The sequence below is a fragment of the Caloenas nicobarica genome, chromosome 3 (genome assembly GCF_036013445.1).
Source record: "Caloenas nicobarica isolate bCalNic1 chromosome 3, bCalNic1.hap1, whole genome shotgun sequence".
NCBI lineage: Eukaryota > Metazoa > Chordata > Aves > Columbiformes > Columbidae > Caloenas > Caloenas nicobarica.
The window spans coordinates 53,077,984-53,100,304 of NC_088247.1; the positions used below are offsets into that span (position 1 = coordinate 53,077,984).

At 36.0% G+C, this 22,321-nt stretch overlaps 1 protein-coding gene across 5 annotated transcripts in view; it reads right to left on the bottom strand.

Annotated features, from left to right (window-relative positions):
* Positions 1–22,321, bottom strand: part of FAM184A (family with sequence similarity 184 member A) — a 75,530-nt gene that overhangs the window by 17,170 nt on the left and 36,039 nt on the right. For 3 of the 5 annotated variants that reach the window (XM_065631023.1, XM_065631020.1, XM_065631025.1), the window contains exons 6-10: positions 21,073–21,195; positions 17,089–17,250; positions 15,318–15,439; positions 14,968–15,118; positions 2,390–2,431 (exon numbers count right to left, since the gene is read on the bottom strand). In XM_065631023.1, coding sequence (XP_065487095.1) covers positions 2,390–2,431; positions 14,968–15,118; positions 15,318–15,439; positions 17,089–17,250; positions 21,073–21,195 — 600 coding nt within the window. The remainder of the gene's footprint in view (positions 1–2,389; positions 2,432–14,967; positions 15,119–15,317; positions 15,440–17,088; positions 17,251–21,072; positions 21,196–22,321) is intronic. The other 2 variants (XM_065631024.1, XM_065631021.1) reach the window with 1 other exon arrangement.

Below are 22,321 nucleotides of genomic sequence, written 5' to 3' on the forward strand. Positions count from 1 at the left end.
TTTTGTTTGTTTGTTTTTTCCAGAAGGACACAGCTTAAGCAGATTTGAAAGAAAAAAAGCTGCATTTAAAGTAAAATCAGCACTAAAACAAGACAAGCAAATTAATTTGAATGAAATGACCATGGCTCATTACATTTCAAATTCATCAAGTCTTTGTGTCTGGGCATATATACTCTACCTTCTACGGGTACTGTATCAACAGTATTTTACTTCAGATGCATTTGAAGAAGATTAGCTACAATTGAAGGAGTATAGTCAGGGCCTACGCTGCATTCTGTAATCTGAACAATACATGTAAAAGCTTTTACTGAGTACATGAAATATAAATGTCACATACAAATCGTACAATGTTAGACCAAAGTTTTGCCTAATCTCCTGTTCTGCCTCCAGAAATGGCCAACCCTGGTCACCCAGGGAAAAATACAAGGCCAAGGCATACAGGTAGACATCTTGAGACCCAAGTCTTCTATCACCCAGCAATCTTTCTTAAAGCAGAAGATGCATTTTGGGGCAAATTCATGGAAGAAAAGTCCATTAAGTACAACCACTATCTGAATCCATGTAAGCTTTTACAATCCACAATATCCTGTGGCAAGTTACAGATCTTTAACAGATGCGCCAACGTCTGTGTCAGTGTCATGGAAAGGAGTCAAAATAAATTCCCTTTTCATTTACTCTATTCTCTGCATGTTTCTATATATTCTCCATCATATCCCTCCTTAGAGTCTTTTCCAGGCTAAGCAGTTTTGGCTTAATGAGTCACTCCTTGTATGAAAGCTATTTCACATGTATCATCACACTTCTCCTACTTTCCTTCCTTTTCTGCTATTTCTTTTTAAGTTTAGGAGACCAAAACAGCATAAGATGAGAGTAAACTCTGATTTTATATAGTGGCATGGTTTTATGTATTATGTTCTCTGCTTCCCTTCTAGATCTGTAATGTTTTATTTGCTTTTGTGACTGTTACTGAACACTGAGCTGATGTTTTAACGGAATTATATATCATGATCCCCAAATCTGCTCTCTAGTTGCAAGAGGTCAAGGTAAGGTTCATCATTTTATACAAAAAAAAAAAGAAGAATTTGGTTTTTTCCCTTATGCGTCATTTTGCATTTATCTACACTGAATTTCATCTGCCATTTTATTGCCAAGTCCCTTGGCTTTTTATAGCTATTCTATAATTCTTCAGCCAGTCTTTGTCCTTCCCACCCTGAATAACTTTTTATAACCTGCAAACTTTCCCACCTTACTTATTCATAAACAACATGCAAAAGAAACTATGTAACTCTGCTGGTACCTTCACTGTGGTAACACTGTGTTTAATACGTATCTTTCAACCAGCTACTTATCTATACAAAAACTTCCCTCTGGTTCTCTGGAGTTGTAGTTTGCTCAGGAGCCCCAGGACTACTCTAGCACAGGCCAAAGGCAAAACAATTTTCTTTTAATTTCTTTCTTTGAAATGCAGAAAACTTTTAACTGATATGACCAAGAGAAGTCTGCCATCTACCCAAGAAGCCACCTTAGAAGAGATCAGGAGTACCTTCTCAAGACCAGTTCACATTTCCACCAGATTAAAGTGACTGCAAAATCACAGCCTGGAATGAGTCAACATCTGGAGATGCCTATTTGCATCAATAGACAGTGCAGAAAATAAAGGATGATGAGGATTAAGTGATTCTAACAACCAAGTCAGATTAGTCTACCTTTCTAATAATAATTTGTTGTTGTTGAAAGTACATCTAATATTAAAAATTTGAGTTATTTTTAGAAGAGTACCTAATTTAAAACATTATTTTGATTATTCTGTACATATACTGATATCGTTAAGAGCGCATTTTAGAAAACATCAGTGCCTCCCCTTGCATGTCTTTGGAGTGTCCCTTCTATATACTCCTGTAAAGAGGATCCAAAAAAAAAAAAAAAAAAACCACCAGCTCTAAACACTATTCTCTGAACTTGCAATACTTTCATTCAAGGTTTTCAGCAAATATTGGTAAGAATTTTTAAAATGAAAAATAGAAAGAATATTTCAGCTACAATTAAAACTTATACTGCAAATTATAATATAGCATCAACCACATGCTTTGTAGAAAGCTCTGCCATACACACTTGCACTGCCCACAAGCTCGCTTGCTTTAACAATCACATAAAATACTGCTTATACTATGATCATGTATGTAGTGTTTGATGTCCAGCGATATATACATTTACATGGATGAATGGATGCAGTACACAAGCTTTCAACAACTAGCAGCAAATGTTCTCCTCTCGAATATTACCAGGTATTGTATTTCACAGGCTAAAGCTCTATAGCAGCACTACAGAATATGCAGATTTATTAGTGCAAACATGCCCTGGTTACAAGCTGTAAGTGCAAATCACTTACATTGCTGATAGATTTATGCAAAGCTTCACCGAGACAGTGCCGCTATGAAGAAAAGATCACAGGAATAAAGGGAAACATTCAGAAATCAACTAAGTAAAAGAAAAAGGGATAAGGAAGGGAGAGTAAAACATAGAACATTAATTATAACTTGATCAGGGAAAAATAACTTGAAAACTATCTAGAAAAAAAATATGAATATGTTGCTTTGACTTAGTATACAAACTACTGAACACAGAACAGAATGATGTGTTTTTCTGTATTATGCTTTGAAAGTCCAGGACAGCATTAACTCTTCAACATAATGTTACTATATACTCATGTATTAGGCAGCTGAACACTTCCGAAATTACTCAATTATTTTCTCCTTTATGGCAACTAATTTTGGGAAGAAATCATTAAGTACACCAGTTTGCATTACTATTAGAAAAGATGTTCCATGAGGACTCAATCGACAGTCAGCTGTGTCTCTGAAATATCACAAGCACATTAAAGAAATAATATCAAAGATCAAATTCCAATGCTAAAGGGCAGAAAACAAGTTTAGTCTGTAACGAAAATGTATTTTTATTAAAATACTTATTTTACTTTTCTTCAAATTTAAAACAAGATGGGTACATAAAAGACTCTTCCTGAAAGTCTAGAGAAAAAAAAAATGACTTAATGTACCATTTACACTAGTGTTGATTGTTAATGAAAAGCAAAAAATAAAAACATATTGCAAACTAAATGTTTCCACATCAAATACTATTGGTCATACAAACCACACCTATGTGTTTTTATATATATGAATGGTCTAGATAGGTGCGCACACACACACGCACGCAACAGAGCTGTCAGAAATGAAGTGAGAGCAATTTCAAATTCAGCACAACCAATTTTCCCTTTTGGCAGAAGTCAGTCAAGATGACGCCTTTCTCCAGGAGACAGCAGGTATTTGGACACCAGCTTTGAAGCCTATAGTTGGGAACTTTTAGATAATATTTTTTAAATTACAAAAAGAGAAAATTATTATTCATTCTCCGGAATGGAGAGGCACAACATAAAAATATGTTGTTGTGGAATATCCAAAGTTATCTCACTAAAACTGTGAGAGTTACAAGCAACAATTTTCCACTCAAGGGCATCACACTAGGAGGCATCATGCTCCAGTGGACAAGACAACAGACTGGCACCTAACAGCTCCGATTTCAACCCTGGATTTTGACTGTGCCAATCTGAACAAATCCACATATTTTTTCTGTGCTTCCTTTCCCATGTGTCTGGTTTGTTTAGGTGGGTAGCTATTAAGAGCAGGGATGATTTTTTTCTAAATAAATGTTAAGTCCCAAATGTTCTAGAAACTAAATTTTGACTGATTTATCTAGGCATCACTGTAGTACAATTAAGGAATATCTAAAACATATATTTACATATAACAGAAAGGTCAGTAACGCTCTACACTGAAAAGAAACTCCTAGTAAAAATATTTTGTGGGAGCTATATTCTGTGGTCTACACCGTTAAAAAGACCATTTACAAGAGTGAGAGTTACCCCCTGCTGCCTCCAGAATAACACATTTCTTTCACCAAGAAAGAAACTGGTCTTGCTTTGCTGCCAAACTGATCTTATAACTAGAAGTACTAAGATGGGCTAACTGTTTTAATACATGTGATTTCATCAAGTTTAAAAGTTTTCCAGAGATCTGGAAAACAGACGTAAGAAAAATGAACTTTTGATGAAAGTTGTGGACTAGAAGCCTCCAGTTAAGCTCAGCATTCAGATTTGTCACAGATTTCTTAGGCTACTTCATTCGAAACAATCTTTCTGTAATCCACATTTCCTGATTGTCCATTAGCATAGTAATTATCTTGTGCAAAAAAAAAAATCAACTATTAAATGCTCAGATCTTACAGTGGCAAAACAAAGGCCATGCACAGACAAAAAAAAAAGGTTGTTTTTTTTTTTAAATACAGCTGAACTTCTATAGTTGACATTCCTACATGTTCCAAAAAGACACACAGCAAGGTTAAATATATAGTAAATATAGCTTATTGATTTTTAACAATACTTGAAATATACAAGTGCTTTATAAATTTGGAATTCTCAATATCATATTACTATTCAAAAGCATTTAAGACCGCTAGCTAAACATCAGTCCTTGAAAAAAGACTGGAAAAGATGATTTAAGAGTCAACCAACAAAGTCTTCAAGTGTGAAAACAAGATGATTTTCAGTCAACAGTGGAATAAAGCCATGCTAAAGAAAACCTCGTTTCTTGCTTTAACGACGCTAGAAACTTGGACATTAAACGCTCCTGTACAGAAATAATACTTAGGAGGACTTTTCAATAGTATTCAATTTATTATCACATGAGATTTTGATTAAAATATTTGTGCTTATACAGTATTGCTGAAGGGTATTTTAAAAGATTAACTTACTTCATCTCAAACACCGCTAGTGGTGAATCATCACTGAAATCAAACAGGGATTCACCAGGATTAATACTAAACCTGACCACAATTCATTATTTTCATTGTTTATTAGATAGTACAATTTTATTAAAATACATACATGATAGAATAGTAAATTCAAATTATTTAGGCTAGTCAATTGGTATGCAGACTAATTCCATCGAAATTTAGAGCAATATAATAACAAAATGCAGCTTCATATTGAAAAGAATGCAGGACACATTCAGAATGGAGAACTCAAAAATATGTCTGATTGAAGTATTATTAAGAAATTCCATAAAAATTCAAAACCTCCTCATGACTTCTTCCACAGCAAGGTCCATGATCTGGGAAAAAGCAATGAGAAGCAAAAAGAATGCAGGCATTATTTATAATATTATAATATTTCTATGATGGGGAAAAGTGATGAGAAAAAGGGAGAATGTGGGTTTAACTGTCACTTTATTTCTACATGTTGGAATTCAAGATTATTGGTTTGTGATATTATTGTGGTATGAAAAACCCTTGCTCAGTTCTCTTTGAAATTAAGCTTCACAGATATAAGATGTACAAACAAACCAATTTGTTTCTTGGAAGTCCAGGAACTTCTGAAAATACATCTTTATTTGGTATATATGTATCAGTGTATTAGCTACCCTGCTTTCACTTGATTTTGCTGTCTTATTTTTCAGCAGAAGTATTGTCTTCTCTACCTTCAGCATATGCACAGCTACACCTTAGATGGAACCAAGAGAGCTTCCTAATTACGCAGAGGAAGAGCAAAGAGGTTGCTGCATCTTTAGAACTCACTGATCAGGCTACAGAGCGGAACTGAAAGACCTTTCACACAAGACACGGGAAAAGACTTGTATTCCCATCTCTGTTTCCACATCTCTTCTAAGAGAGCTGAGTTTTCAATTTGGTTGGGCCAACTTGTGTTGTAGTCAAGCGTAGATTTAGAGATCTGGAACTATTCAAGTTTTGGGTTTGCTTACTGTAAGGCACAGCTTCTGGTTTTCCTATTATGATAGATGCCCCATCCCTGGAGACATTCAAGGCCAGGCTGGACAGGGCTCTGAGCAACTTGATCCAGTTGAAGATGTCCCTGCTCATTGCAGGGGGTTGGACTAGATGAGCTTTGAAGGTCCCTTCCAACCCAAACTATTCTATGATCCTATGACTGTCACAGGGGCCACACTTGTGATCAAATAGTGTCATTTTCCTCAAGAAGGGAATTCACTGCACCACTGACATTTTCACATTGTCATTCATTTGCATTGTTTCCTGCAGGATGTTAGTTTATTGGATGCAGTTCTCTCATTGGATTAAGCTCTCTCATTTCATTGTTTCTCTCAGCTAAAAATTACTTTCAACCAGATTACAAAGGCTTGACACTGAATTTCAACATCAGTCTTCAAGATCAGTTATGAAACACTTTTTCTCACTGATATTTCATGTCAAGTTGTGTCAAGATCTGACTTGGGTATACAGTCTACAGAGTTTTCAAAATACTGCTGGCAACAGAAATTCTCGTGTAATACCTGAGACCCTTAACCAGGGAAGAACCAACTTTATCTGTGGTGTCAAAGCAGATGTAAATTGCTACGCAATCTCATTTGAAGAATGACCTCCAACGGATACTGCTAACGTGACTGCAGAGCAAAACCTGTGTGCATCCATCAGATGTTAGTAAAAGAAACTGGTTTCTGAGGTGTCTACTGAAGAAGCTAACGGGACCTTTGGCATAAGTACATTTTATCCAGCTAATAACAGCAACCACCCCAAAACTCTCCCTCGAGGGAAGTCATTGGTTTGAAGAGAAAGACTGATCTGTCAGCAGATGCACTGTCTGGCTGCACAGTGCTTACGCGACAGATGACTCTGCAGAGACTTGGAAAGCAGCTGTTTCCTACTACAACATTTTGTACTTGGCTTGAGGCTTGTGACATGTCAGGAATGGAAGAGCTGCATCAAAGTTTGCCCTCTCTGACTGGTAAGAAAAAGCAGCATTTAGAGCCTCTCCTCTCCCTTTCAAAACCCAAGAGTTTTCTATTGAAGAAAATAAATAAGGCATTCTGAAACTTATAACCTTCTCTGGGATCTAACTGGTCCTGATTTCCTCCTGTTTCTGTAGCAACCCTGAGTGAAGGTGCTGTGCCCAGGCTGTCACAAGGTGGGATACTTATCCTGTTTGCTTGGAAAAGATGGAGCTCTTTTCCAGTTGTGAGAACCTATCAAACTGCTAGGTAAAATGCCTAGGTATTTTGACATATTTTTACCTGTCTCAATTTTGTATTATACACTTTTAATCTGACAAACTGCAGGTTCAATTGTCAGGGGATAAAAAGGATCATTTTAATCTCCTGATAATTTTAAAAGTTTTTGGAATGGTACTAGAGCTTCATTTCATTTTACACATTTGTTACAATGGTGTCAGGATTTTAAAGATTACATACACATCTTGGCTAATCCTTCCTGGAGCACAGAAGTACCTGTCAAGTGTTCTTAATCTAGAATTTTATTCATCTACTGAATCTCGAACAAATTTTGCCCCACCTAATAACTTACCTCTCATTCTTCCCACGGTCTACTGTTTTAACTGGTTTTGAACCCATGCAAAAGCTGCCTGAGAAACTATCTTCTGGAGCAAAGAGGCTCAGGGTAGTGTTTTAAAACTAGATTCTTGCCAGAGTCTTTATCTTACATTTAAGGGAAAAGCACATACAGACATAGGATTAAAATTTTATTTGGGGAATGGTATTACTGTTGGATTTGGCTTACATTTCTATTTACAAGTTTTGGAAGTGTAAACTTAACTCCAAATATCAAATGAAACTCTTTTCTAATGTATGTATCATTAATTACGTATTGTACTAAAAATATAAGGTTCTTTTCATTCATTGACAGGTAGAATTGAAGAGTCTTTTCGTCTCCTCCTGATTTACTAACTCAAACAATGCCAAACAAAACCTGGTAATATTCAATTCCGATTAGAAGTTTACAATAAGATAGAAAAGTTTCTTTGGATAGGAAGATATAATTTCAAATATCAGCCTAGATATATTTTTAAATTTAATTAAACACAACACCATAAGACAAAGAATTAAATGAAGAAACCAAAAGAGATCAAAAAGAAGTCCAGTAACACATTTATTCTTTAACAGAGCAATTAAGCTAACATTTGTTAGTATTCCTACTGTATCTCACTGAAAATACTTTGAAAACTCTGATTTGTTCTTCTGTTGCTTTTGTTTGTCTGTATTGCAGAGTAGCTCTTAATTGTAAATGGTCTTTAATGAATTTCCTCTGTTACATTCAGAATCTTTTAAACAAAGAGTAAAATAAAAAGAGCACAGTATGGGCTGAATGGGCTCACCATAACTAAAAGCTCAGAAGAAGAGATAGTACAGCTGGATCTTAAGAATTTGTTCTCAAGTTCAAGCTTCAGACAAAACTATAATGACCAATCTACATATAATAAATGTGCCAACCAATCTCCAGGATCACATCTCTGCATAGAACAGGGAGTCCAGAATAAGGGGGATTCTTTATGAAGAAGTACAGTCATGAAACAGGGGGAAGCACCCTCAACAGATGGCCCTCTGAAGGCTGCAGTGAGTCTGGATTATTCACAGGCTCATGTACAACAGTTTTTTACTTGCTTAAATCATAGGTTTCCCACTCAGAATATGGGGGTACTCATTCTTCTAAATCAGTGGTGACTGGCATGATGTTTACAGATGCTGGATCTAGGCAGAACCTCCCAAAGCTCCCCTGGATTCTCCAGGAGGCCTGCAGGAGCTGCAGCACAGTCCCATTAAGACCACAGTATCGAGAGCTATAGTTACCTTTGAAAAGTTTCTAAGAGCTGCAGAAAGTAGTGCCCCTTTGGAAAAACAACAAATATCTAAAGATGAATGTAGAGGCATAAAACCTCACCCTGAACTGCATTTCAGGTGCCCTCTGTTCCTTGCTCCCTCCTTGGTTTGATTTTTGTTTTCATTCTTTCAGATTTCAGGATTTTAGACTTCTAAGTCCTTTCTAAACCTTGCGCCAAATCCCTTAGCATCCACTAGATGTCACGGTCGCCTTACTAATATATTACTGAATACAAGAACGACCCCAGAGAATTGGGAAGGAGTTACTTGAAATTTACTTCCTCTGTTTCTGACAGACAAGACTTTAGACCAGTGGTGTCAAACCCATTTTCACTGGGAGCCGCATCAGCCTCATGGTTGCATTCAAAGGGCCAAGTGTAATTTTAAGACTGTGAAAATGTAGGAGTAGTTACATTTATAGAATCCTAAAATTACATTCTGCCCTTTGAAGGCAACCAAGAGGCTGATGCAGCCCCTGGTGAAAATGAGTTTGACACTCCTGCTTTAGACTGTGTGCTCAGGACGATATCAAGTGAAAGGATGCACAGTGAAGTGATGCTGTGCTGAAAGTTAATATCCCTTCTTTTAGGAAATGGATACAGAGTATGTGCAGGTTTTCTTTTGGAGAAATTTCCAGCACCCCTTCAACAGCAAATCTTCTAAATCAAGGATTACCCAGGCTGTAGAACTGGCCAGTAATTCTTGTACCGGGGAGAAAAAAGTAGATTTTCTGATTCTGCTACTGTGGATGCACGTCAGCTTTGTGATAAGCGCCTTCACACAGGCAAATAAAGACCGAGCAATAACTGCCTTCTGGTAGAAGACTGGTCAGTGGGCATTTACTGATGTGCACAGTTCTGTGGCTTTTCTACAACACTCCACTTCATGAACAAGGGTATACTCAGTGGCCAGAGTTTTAAGATTGAGTTAGAAATTTTCTGAAAACTACAATTTAAATAACATCAGCATCAGAAGGAAATATTTACATTTTGATATATTTATATTTATGGATAGTTGAAAAAAGGAACACACCATCACAGAAACAAAGTCTGAATAGGAGACTTCTACATTTTTTTTAAAAAAGGAGAGAATCTTTGCAGCAGGAAAAATAAAAAACAGCTGCCAACGCTTATGTAGAGTATTTCTGTCCATTCTACTGTACTACTTCTAATATTTCCATTAATAGAAGATGGTATCTTCATGTGCAAAATGTTGACAAAGTTAGAAAGAAGAACGTCACACTAATGCCTGGTCATGTAATAGTATGAAGCTACATAAGAATGGGAAAAAAGCACTGAGAAAAAATTTATTTTACCAGAACACATTTTACTGAAAAGTAAGGAAGATGGGAGAGCAAATATTTGCTCAAGTATAGAAAAGCCCATCCACAATCAGAATACTTAATTCCATTTACCGAAAGAACATTTATCACAAAAAAGAAATAGATAAGAGCAACATAGGTCTTAACCTTTATGTTTCAGTGCCCAGAATTGAAGGTTGCACTACATGGGGAGGCAGAAGAGAGAATGCACTCAAGCTTTAAAAAAGAAAATTCCTCCTATTTCGTCCATGGCTGAAACCTCCTCAGCAGTGAAACGTTTTCAAGAAAAGCATTAAAAGCCTATTACACAGCAAAGAGAAATGGGAAAGAGCTAGCACATCTGAATTCACTACATATTTCATGAAGAAACTCTCCCATGGATTGATGTAGAAGTACTTACTACAATTTACATGGGAAAAAAAGGAAAAGCACTTTTTACGTCTTCTAGAACCATTTCTCATATCAGAAGTAAGAATTGCACACTTGGTCTCTAGACAATGATCTAGTTAACTTACCAGCCACATTTAACTGTAGATGGTAGGTGATGCTTTGCGACCAGCAAGAATGTGTTTAAACACTTCATCAGCTGAATAGCATTTTCTCTCAAGACAATTATTTTACTCCTAACAAAACTGTACTGTTAGAATAACAATAATCCCACACGCATTCTATGAGGGACCACTTAGCACTACCAATATAAAAGCAAAAATTTTACCTTGCTTTATGCAAGACCTAGATTTCATCTATCAAATGTGCAACAACTAGTAGAAGGCAGAAATTTGTAAATTAGTATCGCATGGTTAAAACAAACAAACACAAAACAAACCCCCCACAAACAAACAGCTTAGTATTCTTTATGGGCTTAAACTTTTCTGATTGAACTTTTTTTTTTACATTATTGCCATTCATAGCTGTGTCTGCTCATTCAGTTTTTCTGGCACCAGTCAGAAGTATTCCAAGATGGGCATACTCTATGTTGTATTTTTGTACAGTTTAAGTAACTATACTGTGTTTTTTCAACACTTTGCTTACATAACAATTCCTATACTTCAAGTTAGGTGCTACACTTCTTCGTAGCTTGTTTTTAAATCAAATCTGCGATGCATCGATGCATATTAGAAAATTATGTACCTTTAGGAATGAAAGTATATGATAAACTTATGAAGCAACACAGTATTTTTCATATTAAAAAGCATGTTATTTTCACTGTTTTGCACTGGATGTGATAAGTCTTATTTTTGGGAAATTGATAAGTAAGTCCTTTAAATTTAAATTATGTCTATCAAATATACATGATACATGATCTCACTTTTGTCTAGAAATAATTTCTAGATTTTTTTTTTCCCCTCCAAAATAATTAATGTTTATTACATCTTTCTGGAATGCCTTACACTGCAACGTACTGATAAGCATTGAATATCCAAATTCAACCTTTCTGAACAGTATTTATACAATTTAATAGTGAAGCTCTAGACACTTTCTCAACATAAAGAGCACAAGTAGACCACATTTTCTGCCAAGTTAGGAGCTTGTATTATGTTGATAAATCATTGTATAGTACTGCTAGTATAGAACAGACCAATGTTTCAGGTGTAAAATCTGAACTGCAGAAAAAGGACTTGGATCTCTGCTCTCTTTCTAATTCTTACAGACTTCATGCCTTTCAAGTGGATTTTAAATGCGTCTTCCCACTAATGAAGACTGGGGCTGGGTGTAACAAATTCAGAATTTTACACCCCTACTGCAGTATCTCAGGCAGTTCTAGGTCAGTGTAGTATGAACAGATATCCTTTTGATGAACTGAAAAATAATTCTTTGCAATGCTGTTAACTTTAAAAAAAAATATATATATATATATATATATATATATATGTAGCAGCAGAAGAATCTCACATTTGACACTGTTTCCAGTCTGTTTAAACTAGACTGTGAACCCTCTGGGGTAAAGAGTCTTATTTCACATTTACAGATCACCAAACACTGCCAGCCTTATTGCAGTAGTTCCTGTAGTGTCAAACGGGGGCCAATGCAGTTTCCACTCAAAATAATATTCTAGATTAATACTACCAAAATCTATAGTAATCTCTGCATTATGAAACAGATACCAAAAGTCTTCCACTCTCTTCCATAATGAAAATACCGTCTTTGATTTTCTTCTATAATGAAATGACTAAATCTGTGGATGAGGGAGAGCAGCGGATGTTTGCAACCTCAACTTCGGCATGATTTTTAACATCCATGTTTCTGATTGTGTCACAATTCAGACGGGTGGGCTACCAGATGGATGAGAACCAGCTGGACTATCAGGCTCAAAGGGCAGCAGGTAATGATTCACTCTACCTGAAAGCTTGTTACAAGTACACACCTGCTCCACTACCTGTTCATTTTAGTATCTGCATCAATGATCTGGAGGAAGAGACAGACAGTATCCTCACTGAGTTTGCCGATGACACCAGACTGTGAGGAGTAGAAGGTGGAGCCCAGCACAGTGGAAGGGCTCAACACACAAAGGCAGGACTGCCATCCAGAGGGACCTACAGAGGTTATAGGGACGGGATGATCGGAACCTCACAAAATTCAACAAGGACAAATGCGAAGTCCTTTACATGGGATGGACTAAACCCCTGCACTGGTTCATACTGGGCTACAGATCTGCTTCACATAAGTTAGTTAGTGGCAGGCTAAACATGAATACGCAGCATGACCTGGCAGCAAGGAATGCCAGCAACATACTGAGCTGTAGCAACAACCCAGGAAAGGACCAGTCCCTTTGACTTGTCACTTGTTGCATGTCACCTGGAGGGTGCATTCTGTCTCCTCCTCCAGTTCATTCAGCTTTGGTTGCCGCAGTACAAGATAAAAGTTGAACACGTTCAGTGGAGAGCTACCACCAAGATGGTCAGGACTGGAGCATTTTTCCTGCTGAGGGAACTATAGCAAGTTCATTGAAGTCTAAAGAAGACAAAGCTTTGTGGGATTTAATAGCTTTCCAATACCTATGACATGGTTATAGAGACAATGGACCCACCCTCCTTACAGCAGTAGCCAGGGCAATGAGAGACAACAGTCATATACTGAACCTGAGGAGATTCTGCCTAAATATAAAGAAAAAACTCACTATGAGGATAATTAAGCAGCAGAAGAGATTGTATCAGAGAGGCTGTGGAATCTTCATCCTTAGAGCTTATTCAAGACCTGACTGGACAAAGCCCTAGGAAGACTGGTTCAAACTCCATGTTGACTGATCTGAGCAGGAGGTTGCCCTAGATGACCTCTTGAGGTCTCTTTAACCTAAGTCAGTCTATGAGCCTATGATTCAGCTCAGTGCAATTCCCAGAGGCTGCCCTTTGTGTATTGTAATCAAGAGAAACTTACTACAAAACCATTTCCTTAAGAGTTAAGTTATCCATCTTTAATGCTGTGGTCTGGAATTCTCTCCCCTGTAGGTGTAATGGATGAAATGTAGATTCTTACAGAGGCAAAGCTTAATTCCCTGTTACCAACAATAACTTTTCAATTTTTATGAAATACCTCCAACTGGAACACTGCTACGGAAAAGCAACAGCTGGATAAAAAAAATGCAAAGACTCCAAGGTTTGTTTTCTTAATAGTCCTTTGAACACACATGCTGCTATGAAATGGTGCAGCTCTTTGGTGTAGTAAAAGGAACGAAGAAAACCAACCATTTTGCATATGCAGACCACTTCCTATGTCTGCAAATTCCCTAGTAAAATTCTCATTGTTACAGTTAGCTTCCTGAGTTTTCTGATGTCAAAATTTATTCCATATGCAGAAAAAACCTGTTAATTTGCAACATACTAATTTCCCATTCTGAAACTGTAGGTTAGATTTATTATGGTATTTTTAAAAGGTAGAAAGTAGTATTTTAAAAGTATATTAAAATTACAGGAAGTTTAACATATCTCTTTCAAATCAGACTTTCCAAAAGAAAGTGCTATTTATAGGTAGAAGAGAGAAAATGAAACTTGGGTAAAGACAGTAAGTGAAACTTAAAAACAAATGAGCCCAAGTCTTATTACATTCACGCTGTAAAAGTAACAGACCAAGAACTTTGAAAATCTTCAGCTTTTATGAGCCTAAACCACAAGATTTTACAAGCTTAAATTTCCTTGTCAGCAAAATACATTGTTATGCATCCCTATAAGAAGCCGTATAAACAAGTACACATTCAGTTAGACTTCTCAAATTAGACAGCAAATTAAAAGCCATCCCACAATAATACTCTGAAATTGCAGTCATTTAATAAGTTCCAGAATCTGTTTCTCTTACTTTAAAACATATTTGTTCATTATCAGCTATTCTTTAAAACTGCCGTCAATAAAACCAGTTCTATAGTATTTATGGCTTGGAAAATGTACAAAGCAAGTATTTTCTGTGAATTATCGAACATAATCGAGTTTAGAAATGTGAGTTGCAGGTGAAAAACTCAGTTTTATAAAAAAACTATCCCCAGATAATGTTCAAAATCACTTGAGAGAAGACATAGTTGTAATAAACGTGTTGTAGAAACTGAGGAACATTTTGACTTCTCAGTGACTTGTACAGTGTCATTATTGTAAAGATAAGGGATACCTTCAAGTCTAAACAATTAACATTGGTAAATATCTATAATAGAATAGGTGAGCAGACAGGGAATCAAAAAAATCTTATAGTGAGACTGTCAACATCCACCCACTCCCTAAAAAAAAAAAAAAAAACACCTGTAAACAATTTTTTATTCACATTTAGTATACAGAGGAAGATTCATAGAGTTTTAAGGTATCTTCTTATATTACTCAATAAGTTTGATAATGGTTAGGTTTAAAAAGCATAATGCTAACAAATTTCATTTCAAAGACAGATGTCCCAACCAATTCCGTGTAACTAATTGGTAATAAACCAGCAACTAAATGGTAATGGCTTTCCAATTCTCAAAGAGAGCACCGTTACCTGGTCTAAAAGATCTTCAACTTTTTTTTGCCATCCATCCCTTGCTGCATTTTTTTCACGTTCTTTCAGCTGCAACAGCTGAGTCATGGCTGCCTTCTTATCCTCTTCATGCTGAAGCCTCAGCTCTTCACGAAGCTTATTACATTCCTGTCTGAAAGCAAAAGCCAAATAACTAAAATGCAGCAGGCCCCGTGCAAGAAGTAAAAAAGAATTAAGAACTCGGTAATAATTTGAAAAGCTTAGATAATAACAAACCCCTTTGTTTTATACACTTCATTTGCTATTACATTTGTATGTAATACATACTTCATTTCTTATTTAAAGAATAAAAGAAAAAAATTAATACTTGCCGAAGATTTTCTGTCCATTTTATTTCCAAGTCACGAGCCATTCTGTCAACTTTGAACTTCTCCTCTTCTCTCATGGCAGCAATCATTGCCTCGTGCTGTTGTCTCTCCTGATCTAGTTCTCCCTGCAAACACAAACTTCACAATAGAGACTGATCAGCAGCAAAAAAGTATTTCAAACCTTAAATTAAAGCATTTATAAAAATGCCAGTTACATTTGCCTCTTAAAATCTGAGCTATAACTTTTTCAGTGTGTAATTCCTAATTACAGATGATTAACGCCTATACATCTGCTGATATTTCTTTACTTGTGGAACAAAATTTTGCATTCCTGTAAGAAGCTATAAAAAGCAATTTTCCAGTAAGTCATTCTAGAAGTAATCTTTTCAAATACTGTTACATTGAATCACAGCATAATTTATGTTGGAAAGAACCTCAAAAGGTTATCAAGTCCTGTTCACTGCAGGACTAACTTCAGACTTAGAGTAGATTTCTTAGGTTCTCCTCAAGCATGCTTTGGATTTTTTTTTTTAATTTTTAAAATCAGAAAATATTATTTGAATTTCAAAGCTTGTGCTATCTGGATTTGATACAAAGTTCACGTGTCTTCTTTCTGTTGCTTGACCGGACTGACCTGGTAGAAACAGGTTTTCAGTCTGAACACAGAAAAAATTTTAGAACTTGCATCAACTTCTGTTTAAATTTTACCATACTAGAAAAATATTAGGTACCACCTAGAATTCATACTTACATTAATGTTTCACATATAATGACGACAGCTGAAAGACTTTTTTTTTTTTAAAAAAAAAATATATATATACTATATACCAATATCCAGTTTCAGGCTGTTTTTCTTAAGTAAATAACACTGGTACAAAAACAGACTCAGGGAATTTTTAAAAAAATATTTGCCACTCTCCTTCAAATATTACTGTGATCTTGTAAATTTACATTATTTACTGAGGAAAGAAAAAGGAAAGGTTATACTCTCTGTTAAAGCTGATGAGCTGTTGACAGATTAACAGACAGTTCCAGTTACGTCTTAGCCAACTAAAATGGCAATATATTTGTGTTTAGACAAATTAATTGCTTTGATTGTATAAAGTAATCACATTTTCTGGATGATAGTCTGCTATCTGTCAAGATATCATAGCATGTATCTTTAAACTATTCTCAAGTATCTTCCAAAATTCTCAATTTGAGCCTGAAATTAAGGCTGTGCCAATTATTTGAGGAAAACATGGCATGCATGCATACTCAGAGTGGGGGACAGAGAAAAGAGGGAAAAAAAAAAAAAGTTTTGATGAATTCTAGAGCTCTGGATCTTGTTTTATACCAAGACATGAAACTGGCTGAAACAGCACTGGTGTAACACATCATTTTTACATTCTTATGAAATTCTGTTAAGCCTTTGAAAAATCTAACTCTAGATATATTTTGTACAGACATACTTCAGCAGCTACAATTTATATTAACTGCAGAAAGATGTGCTTGCAGAAATACCCATTAAATACTAAAAGTGTTATTTTGAAAACAAACAAAAATCCCCCCAAAACAATCAACTAACCAAACAAAAAACCCCAAGCCAATCCATCCTAGTTTTCCAGTTTTTTTCCTCTCTGCCTGAAATTAAAAGAGAAATCTCTCTTTTAATGAAGGCTTACGAAGCTCCTTCAAAAATGTGTACACTGTAATACTCCTTGCTGTTTTAAAAACAAGACCAAAATCACTGTGACTGTACTTTGCACGGTTCATTCTCCAATATTAATGTTACCTCAACACTATACAATGAATCTGTGGTCTCTCGCAGTCTTGCTCTAGTTAATTCTAGTTCTTTCTGGAGTATTTCCTGAGCTTCTTGAAGACTGGAGATATGTCCTTCTGCAGTACCAAGGCCTTGTTCACTTTTTCTTACTAGGTCTTGCAGACGACACACCTATGACATTTAAAAAAAAAAAAAAAAAAAAAAAGAAGGAAATTTACATTATTACTAATGGCAACCAAGTCATCCTGGTTTCATTTTCTTTCAGTGGTTTCCAGTTCCAGCCTAGATAAATTTTTATTTGCACAGCCTGTTCTCCTTTAATATCACATAATGTTTCTGCATTGGAAAGCAAATTATTCTAATATTATAAAATCAAACAAAGATTCAATTAAAGACAAACGTCTCAAGAAAAGACTAACATTTGGTTTGCAGGTATGAACAGGCAACAATTACAACTATTATTTCTGTTTGTTAGCTTAATTATACATAAGCATTGTTAGCAACATCCATACACACACATGCACACTCACACCACTCCCTGAACCCCTCCTTCTGTATGCAACCCACAGAGTGTTTAAAGAGAGGGATGACTCCTCTCCTCTCAGCAAAGAATCCAAATTTTTTTTTTTTTGGCATGACAGATCTCAGAGAAAAGCTAATGTGATCTTGAGCACTCGTCGAGGTGCTCCTTCGCATTATATGCAAATGACTAGTAATTCCCTGCAAAGCACTGCTACCTGAAGGAGAAACCCTACTGCCTATAAAACTGTATAGATGTTGACAGGCAGCACTGTCTATGCACCTGGTAGTAGCACACTACTTGCATGAAAAACAAACTGCAGTCCTGTAGCTCTAAAGGATATGGAAAAATTATGCAGAAATGGCACTTATAGGGCTTAGTTCTATTCTACTGATGATGAAGCAACGCTGGAGGCTCTTTAAAACCATCTTTCGTAATATCATGAGAAATCCTTTGCACAGAGGTGGCCAATCCTTACAGAGTAGTAATTCTGTCAAGCAACACAAAGGGTCTTTCTAAAAGGTCTTGGCTAGTCTACAGTGAAAGGAAGCAAATCTATAGAGAAAACAGCCAGCCTCATCCTGAGATATATGTGAAAAAGTTACTATCTTGACTTAACCAGGCCTCTCAAAAAAAAAAAAAATCTCTGGCAAATATTTAAGATTGTACTGTTCTTAAATAGCTTAGTACTAGGAATGAGCCTAATGAGGCTTGAATCTTCCTCATTCTTTAGCTAAGATAATTGCTACCAAAAAGTCTGTCAAAAAGAAAAGAGGATGACATAGGTTCAAAACCAGCTGTTTCAGCATGGAAGCTACAATTAAGCTAGCATCTGCAGAAAGTAATAAATATATGCCCACTGTTAAATAAAGTCTGTAACTTAAAAAAAAACCAAACAAAAAAACCCCACACAAATGAAAAAAAGAAGCAGCAGTAGAAATATAAGAGTTAAGCTACAGATGTGCCAGGCATTTCACAGGGAAGTTTCTTCCAGGTCAGTGAAGACACTGAGAAACTCTTGTCAGTTGTCAATAGGGAACCTGGAGAAAGCTGTGGTTGCAAGCAAAGCACTTGTCTCACACTTAAATAAACACAGTATCACCTCTGTACTACATGGAGTGGATTTACACACCACTCCATGTTTCTTGCCTGTACACTCTCTCTTATTCTCTCAATAATAACACAATATACACTGTATTACATTTATCCTGGCATAGTATCGTACATAAGCTCAATTACTAAACAGCAGCTGGCCCTAAGTCCCCTATTTTAGTTCACGTTAGAGTTCTCTGTTCCTTAGCTATGCCTCTGTTTTGATAATTCAGTGTGCTGATGAATTTTCCAAGCCTGAAACTTAATAACAGTTAGATAATGAAAACTCATTCTTAAAACATTTGAAGTGATGTGTTTCAATGGAGCAAGTTTATTACTCAGAAATCCAAGAGAAGTTGATAAAGAGTAACTAAATTAAAGACAGTGTTGAATGACAGTAGAGCTCTCCTCAAATTTAATCCAGCAACAAGGAAAGTTAACACACAACAGAGAAGTTAGAGCTAAAAAGGAATAACAGAACTTTCTGTAATTTTGAAAGGAGAAATAAACCTGTTTATGATTTTGTTAACATATGCAACAAATACGTCACATTTTTACTAATGTGCATGTAGGTAAGAATGCTGCTAAGAGAGCAAGAGCAGTTCCAGCTTCAATTTACACCTTCTCCAAGGTCTGAAGTACTGGCAAAGGCATTCACAACTATCAGAAAGAGGCAGTGTCCTGTTTACCAGGTCCCCACGACTGACAGATCTGCAGTGCTGCTGAGATCTAAAGATGGTAGGTTCAACTACTCTAGTAGTATATATTATCTGGAGTATATATTAATACACCTGGTTCGTACTACTCTGAAAGTATTTATGCATATATTGAATACAGGCATTTATACTTTTAGAATATATTATTTACAGTAATTTAATACATTAACATGTGTATTAATACAGTAATGGACTGATATATAATCATAGGATGGTTTGGGTTAGAAGGGACCTTCAAAGGCCATCTAGTCCAATCCCCTGCAATGAGCAGGGACATCTTAAACCAGACCAGGCAGCTCAGAGCCACATCCAGCCTGGCCTTGAATGTCTCCAAGGATGGAGCATCTACCACCTCTCTGGGCAACCTGTGCCAGTGTTTCACCACTCTCATCATAAAAAAATTCTTCCTCCTGTCTACTCTGAACCTCCCCTCTTTTCATTTAAAACCATTACCCCTTGTCTTATCACAACAGGCCCTGCTAAAAAGTCTGTTCCCATCTTTCTCATAGGCCCATTTTAAGTATTGAAAGGCTGCAATAGAGTCTCCCCAGAGCCTCCCCTTCTCCAGGCTGAACAACCCCAACTCTCTCAGCCTGTCCTCATAGGAGAGGTGCTCCAGCCCTCTGATAACTGATATATTGATACATATGATTGATTATATCTATACATATAGAGGTAGATATATATGTTGATATATATAATTCATTAATTGATATATAAATTAATAATATAAACATATATTATACATTCTTACATTAAAATATTATAATAAAAAAATAATTATACTTTCAGAAGGATAATATTTCCCATTAAAAACAAGCAGTTTTCTTCTAAAGCAAGTTCAACATTTGTGCAAATTGCAAGCTCCCAGCATTAGACAAACACCTGCCACCTCTAGAACTTGTACAGTAATGACAAATCACTACAAAAAAGTACTCAAATTCATGCTTAAGTCTGTCTTAAAGCACACATTGAAATCATATATGTGGCCTCTTGAACAATGAAACTGATGAATTATTTTCTTGAAACAAGGCAAAAGTTTCAGGCAAGGATGGATTGATGGTTTTGAGATCAGTAATAAAAAGTTCTAGTTTAAAATACCATATTATGAAAAGGTGGTGATTTCAAACTCAAAATATTAAAACTTTATTAAGATATAATACATTTAACATTAATTACATGTATGAAAACATTGCAAATAATTTGAGTCCTACTATAAATATGTATTTCATGTTGTGTTTTGATGGAAATATACAAAGATCATCTGCAAATCAGGAAGCTGACCGGATTTTACAATATGTTAATTGTAACAAACATGGGTTTAAATAAATTAATTTTCCGCTCTGTCTCCTGATGTATTTTTTTTGTAGAGGTCTGTGTACATAATGAGAAATAACATAAAACAAGAAAGGCTGTTTATGTCAACTGTGTTGTACCTCAGTCACTTTTGCTTTGTTAATTACTTTGTAAAGAACAGTAAAATCAGTGCTCAGAAGTAGTCAAGTAACTTATGTTTGAAGAATACTCCACTCTAAACAGAAATCAGGCACTAAACAGACTAAACAGTCCAGTCCCAGCTCCGTACTGGACTCTAAGTACAAGATCATTATTAATTGTGGTCTAGTGCACAGGACCATTAGCTGATATTATTAAGTTAACCCTTACCTCCTGATTGGCAGAAGTCAGTTTCGTTGTCAGCTCTTCCTTCAGGTTTTCCAGCTGCTGTCTGAGCTGATTCTTATCATCCTCCAAATGCAGTTTCTCCTTCTCGAACTGCTGCTCCAACTCCTTCAGAAATAAGGACGACGGAAGAAACATTAAATATTTGCCATATGGTCATCACAAAGTACAGGTGCACTACATGAAGATTATTCCTCCTAGCATAAAGCTTCCTGATTTCAGTTGATAGAATGCAGAAGTTTTCACTTTTTATAAAATTACACTGATAATATGCTTATCCTTCAGCCTTCACCCATCTGTCTCCTACACATAAGCCCCACAGAAAATAGTAAATCTTAACATCCAGACTAAGATTTGGGAATTTTTTCAGGCTGTTACAATAAATGAAAAAATGTCCCACACCACATCTATAAAAGTTATGTAGAACCAAAATAAATTAGTCTTTCCATATAGTTGAACTTGAAGAATCAAATAACACCTCTGTTTTCATTTGACCTCTGTGGAGTAATAGTCAAACTTTGTTGGATGAATTCTATTTCTTTTACTTGAGCCTATGTTTTACATGTATTTATTAGAAACTTTTTTCATTTTTTAAGGAAAAATATAAATGTGTGCCACAGCTTTGTTAATATCCAGAGTATATTTTCAGAAGAACAATTTCTGTCACAAAATACTTAACAGGAAACATGTTAAAATTAAGAGCTTTATTATATATTCCAGTGGAATATGCTATCAAATTTATTACACCGCAAAGTCATCTTGAAGAAAATCAAGGTTGCCAGGTAACATGCTCCAGAGCCATGTAATACACTATTTCGAGGTTTTCTACACAGCTACAGAGGCTCCTTGTACAGGAGCCTCCTAGGGCTTCAGCTGTAATGCAAGGCTTAGCATCGATTCAGTGCTTCTGTGTAGCCCTGGGCTCAGATTTCTGAGAAATCAATAATATCTCAGAAATATCTATGAAAATACACAGACCAGAACCATGCACAAAACAAAAAGTACAACTGCAGGCATTGGTAAGATTGCAGAAACAAGGAGAGTTAAGAGCTCAAGAATTCAAGAGGAAAAAGACTGTCATGAAAAGGTACAAAACTCTAAGCAAAACCAGGGAGCTGGAAGACAGCAGCATAAAATCATCCAGGCTGTTCCAAGAAGCAACAGAGGCCAACCCTTCCTCATCCAAAAACAGAGACTCTCCAAGTGTTTTGCTGGTGGCAGGAAGCACATTAGG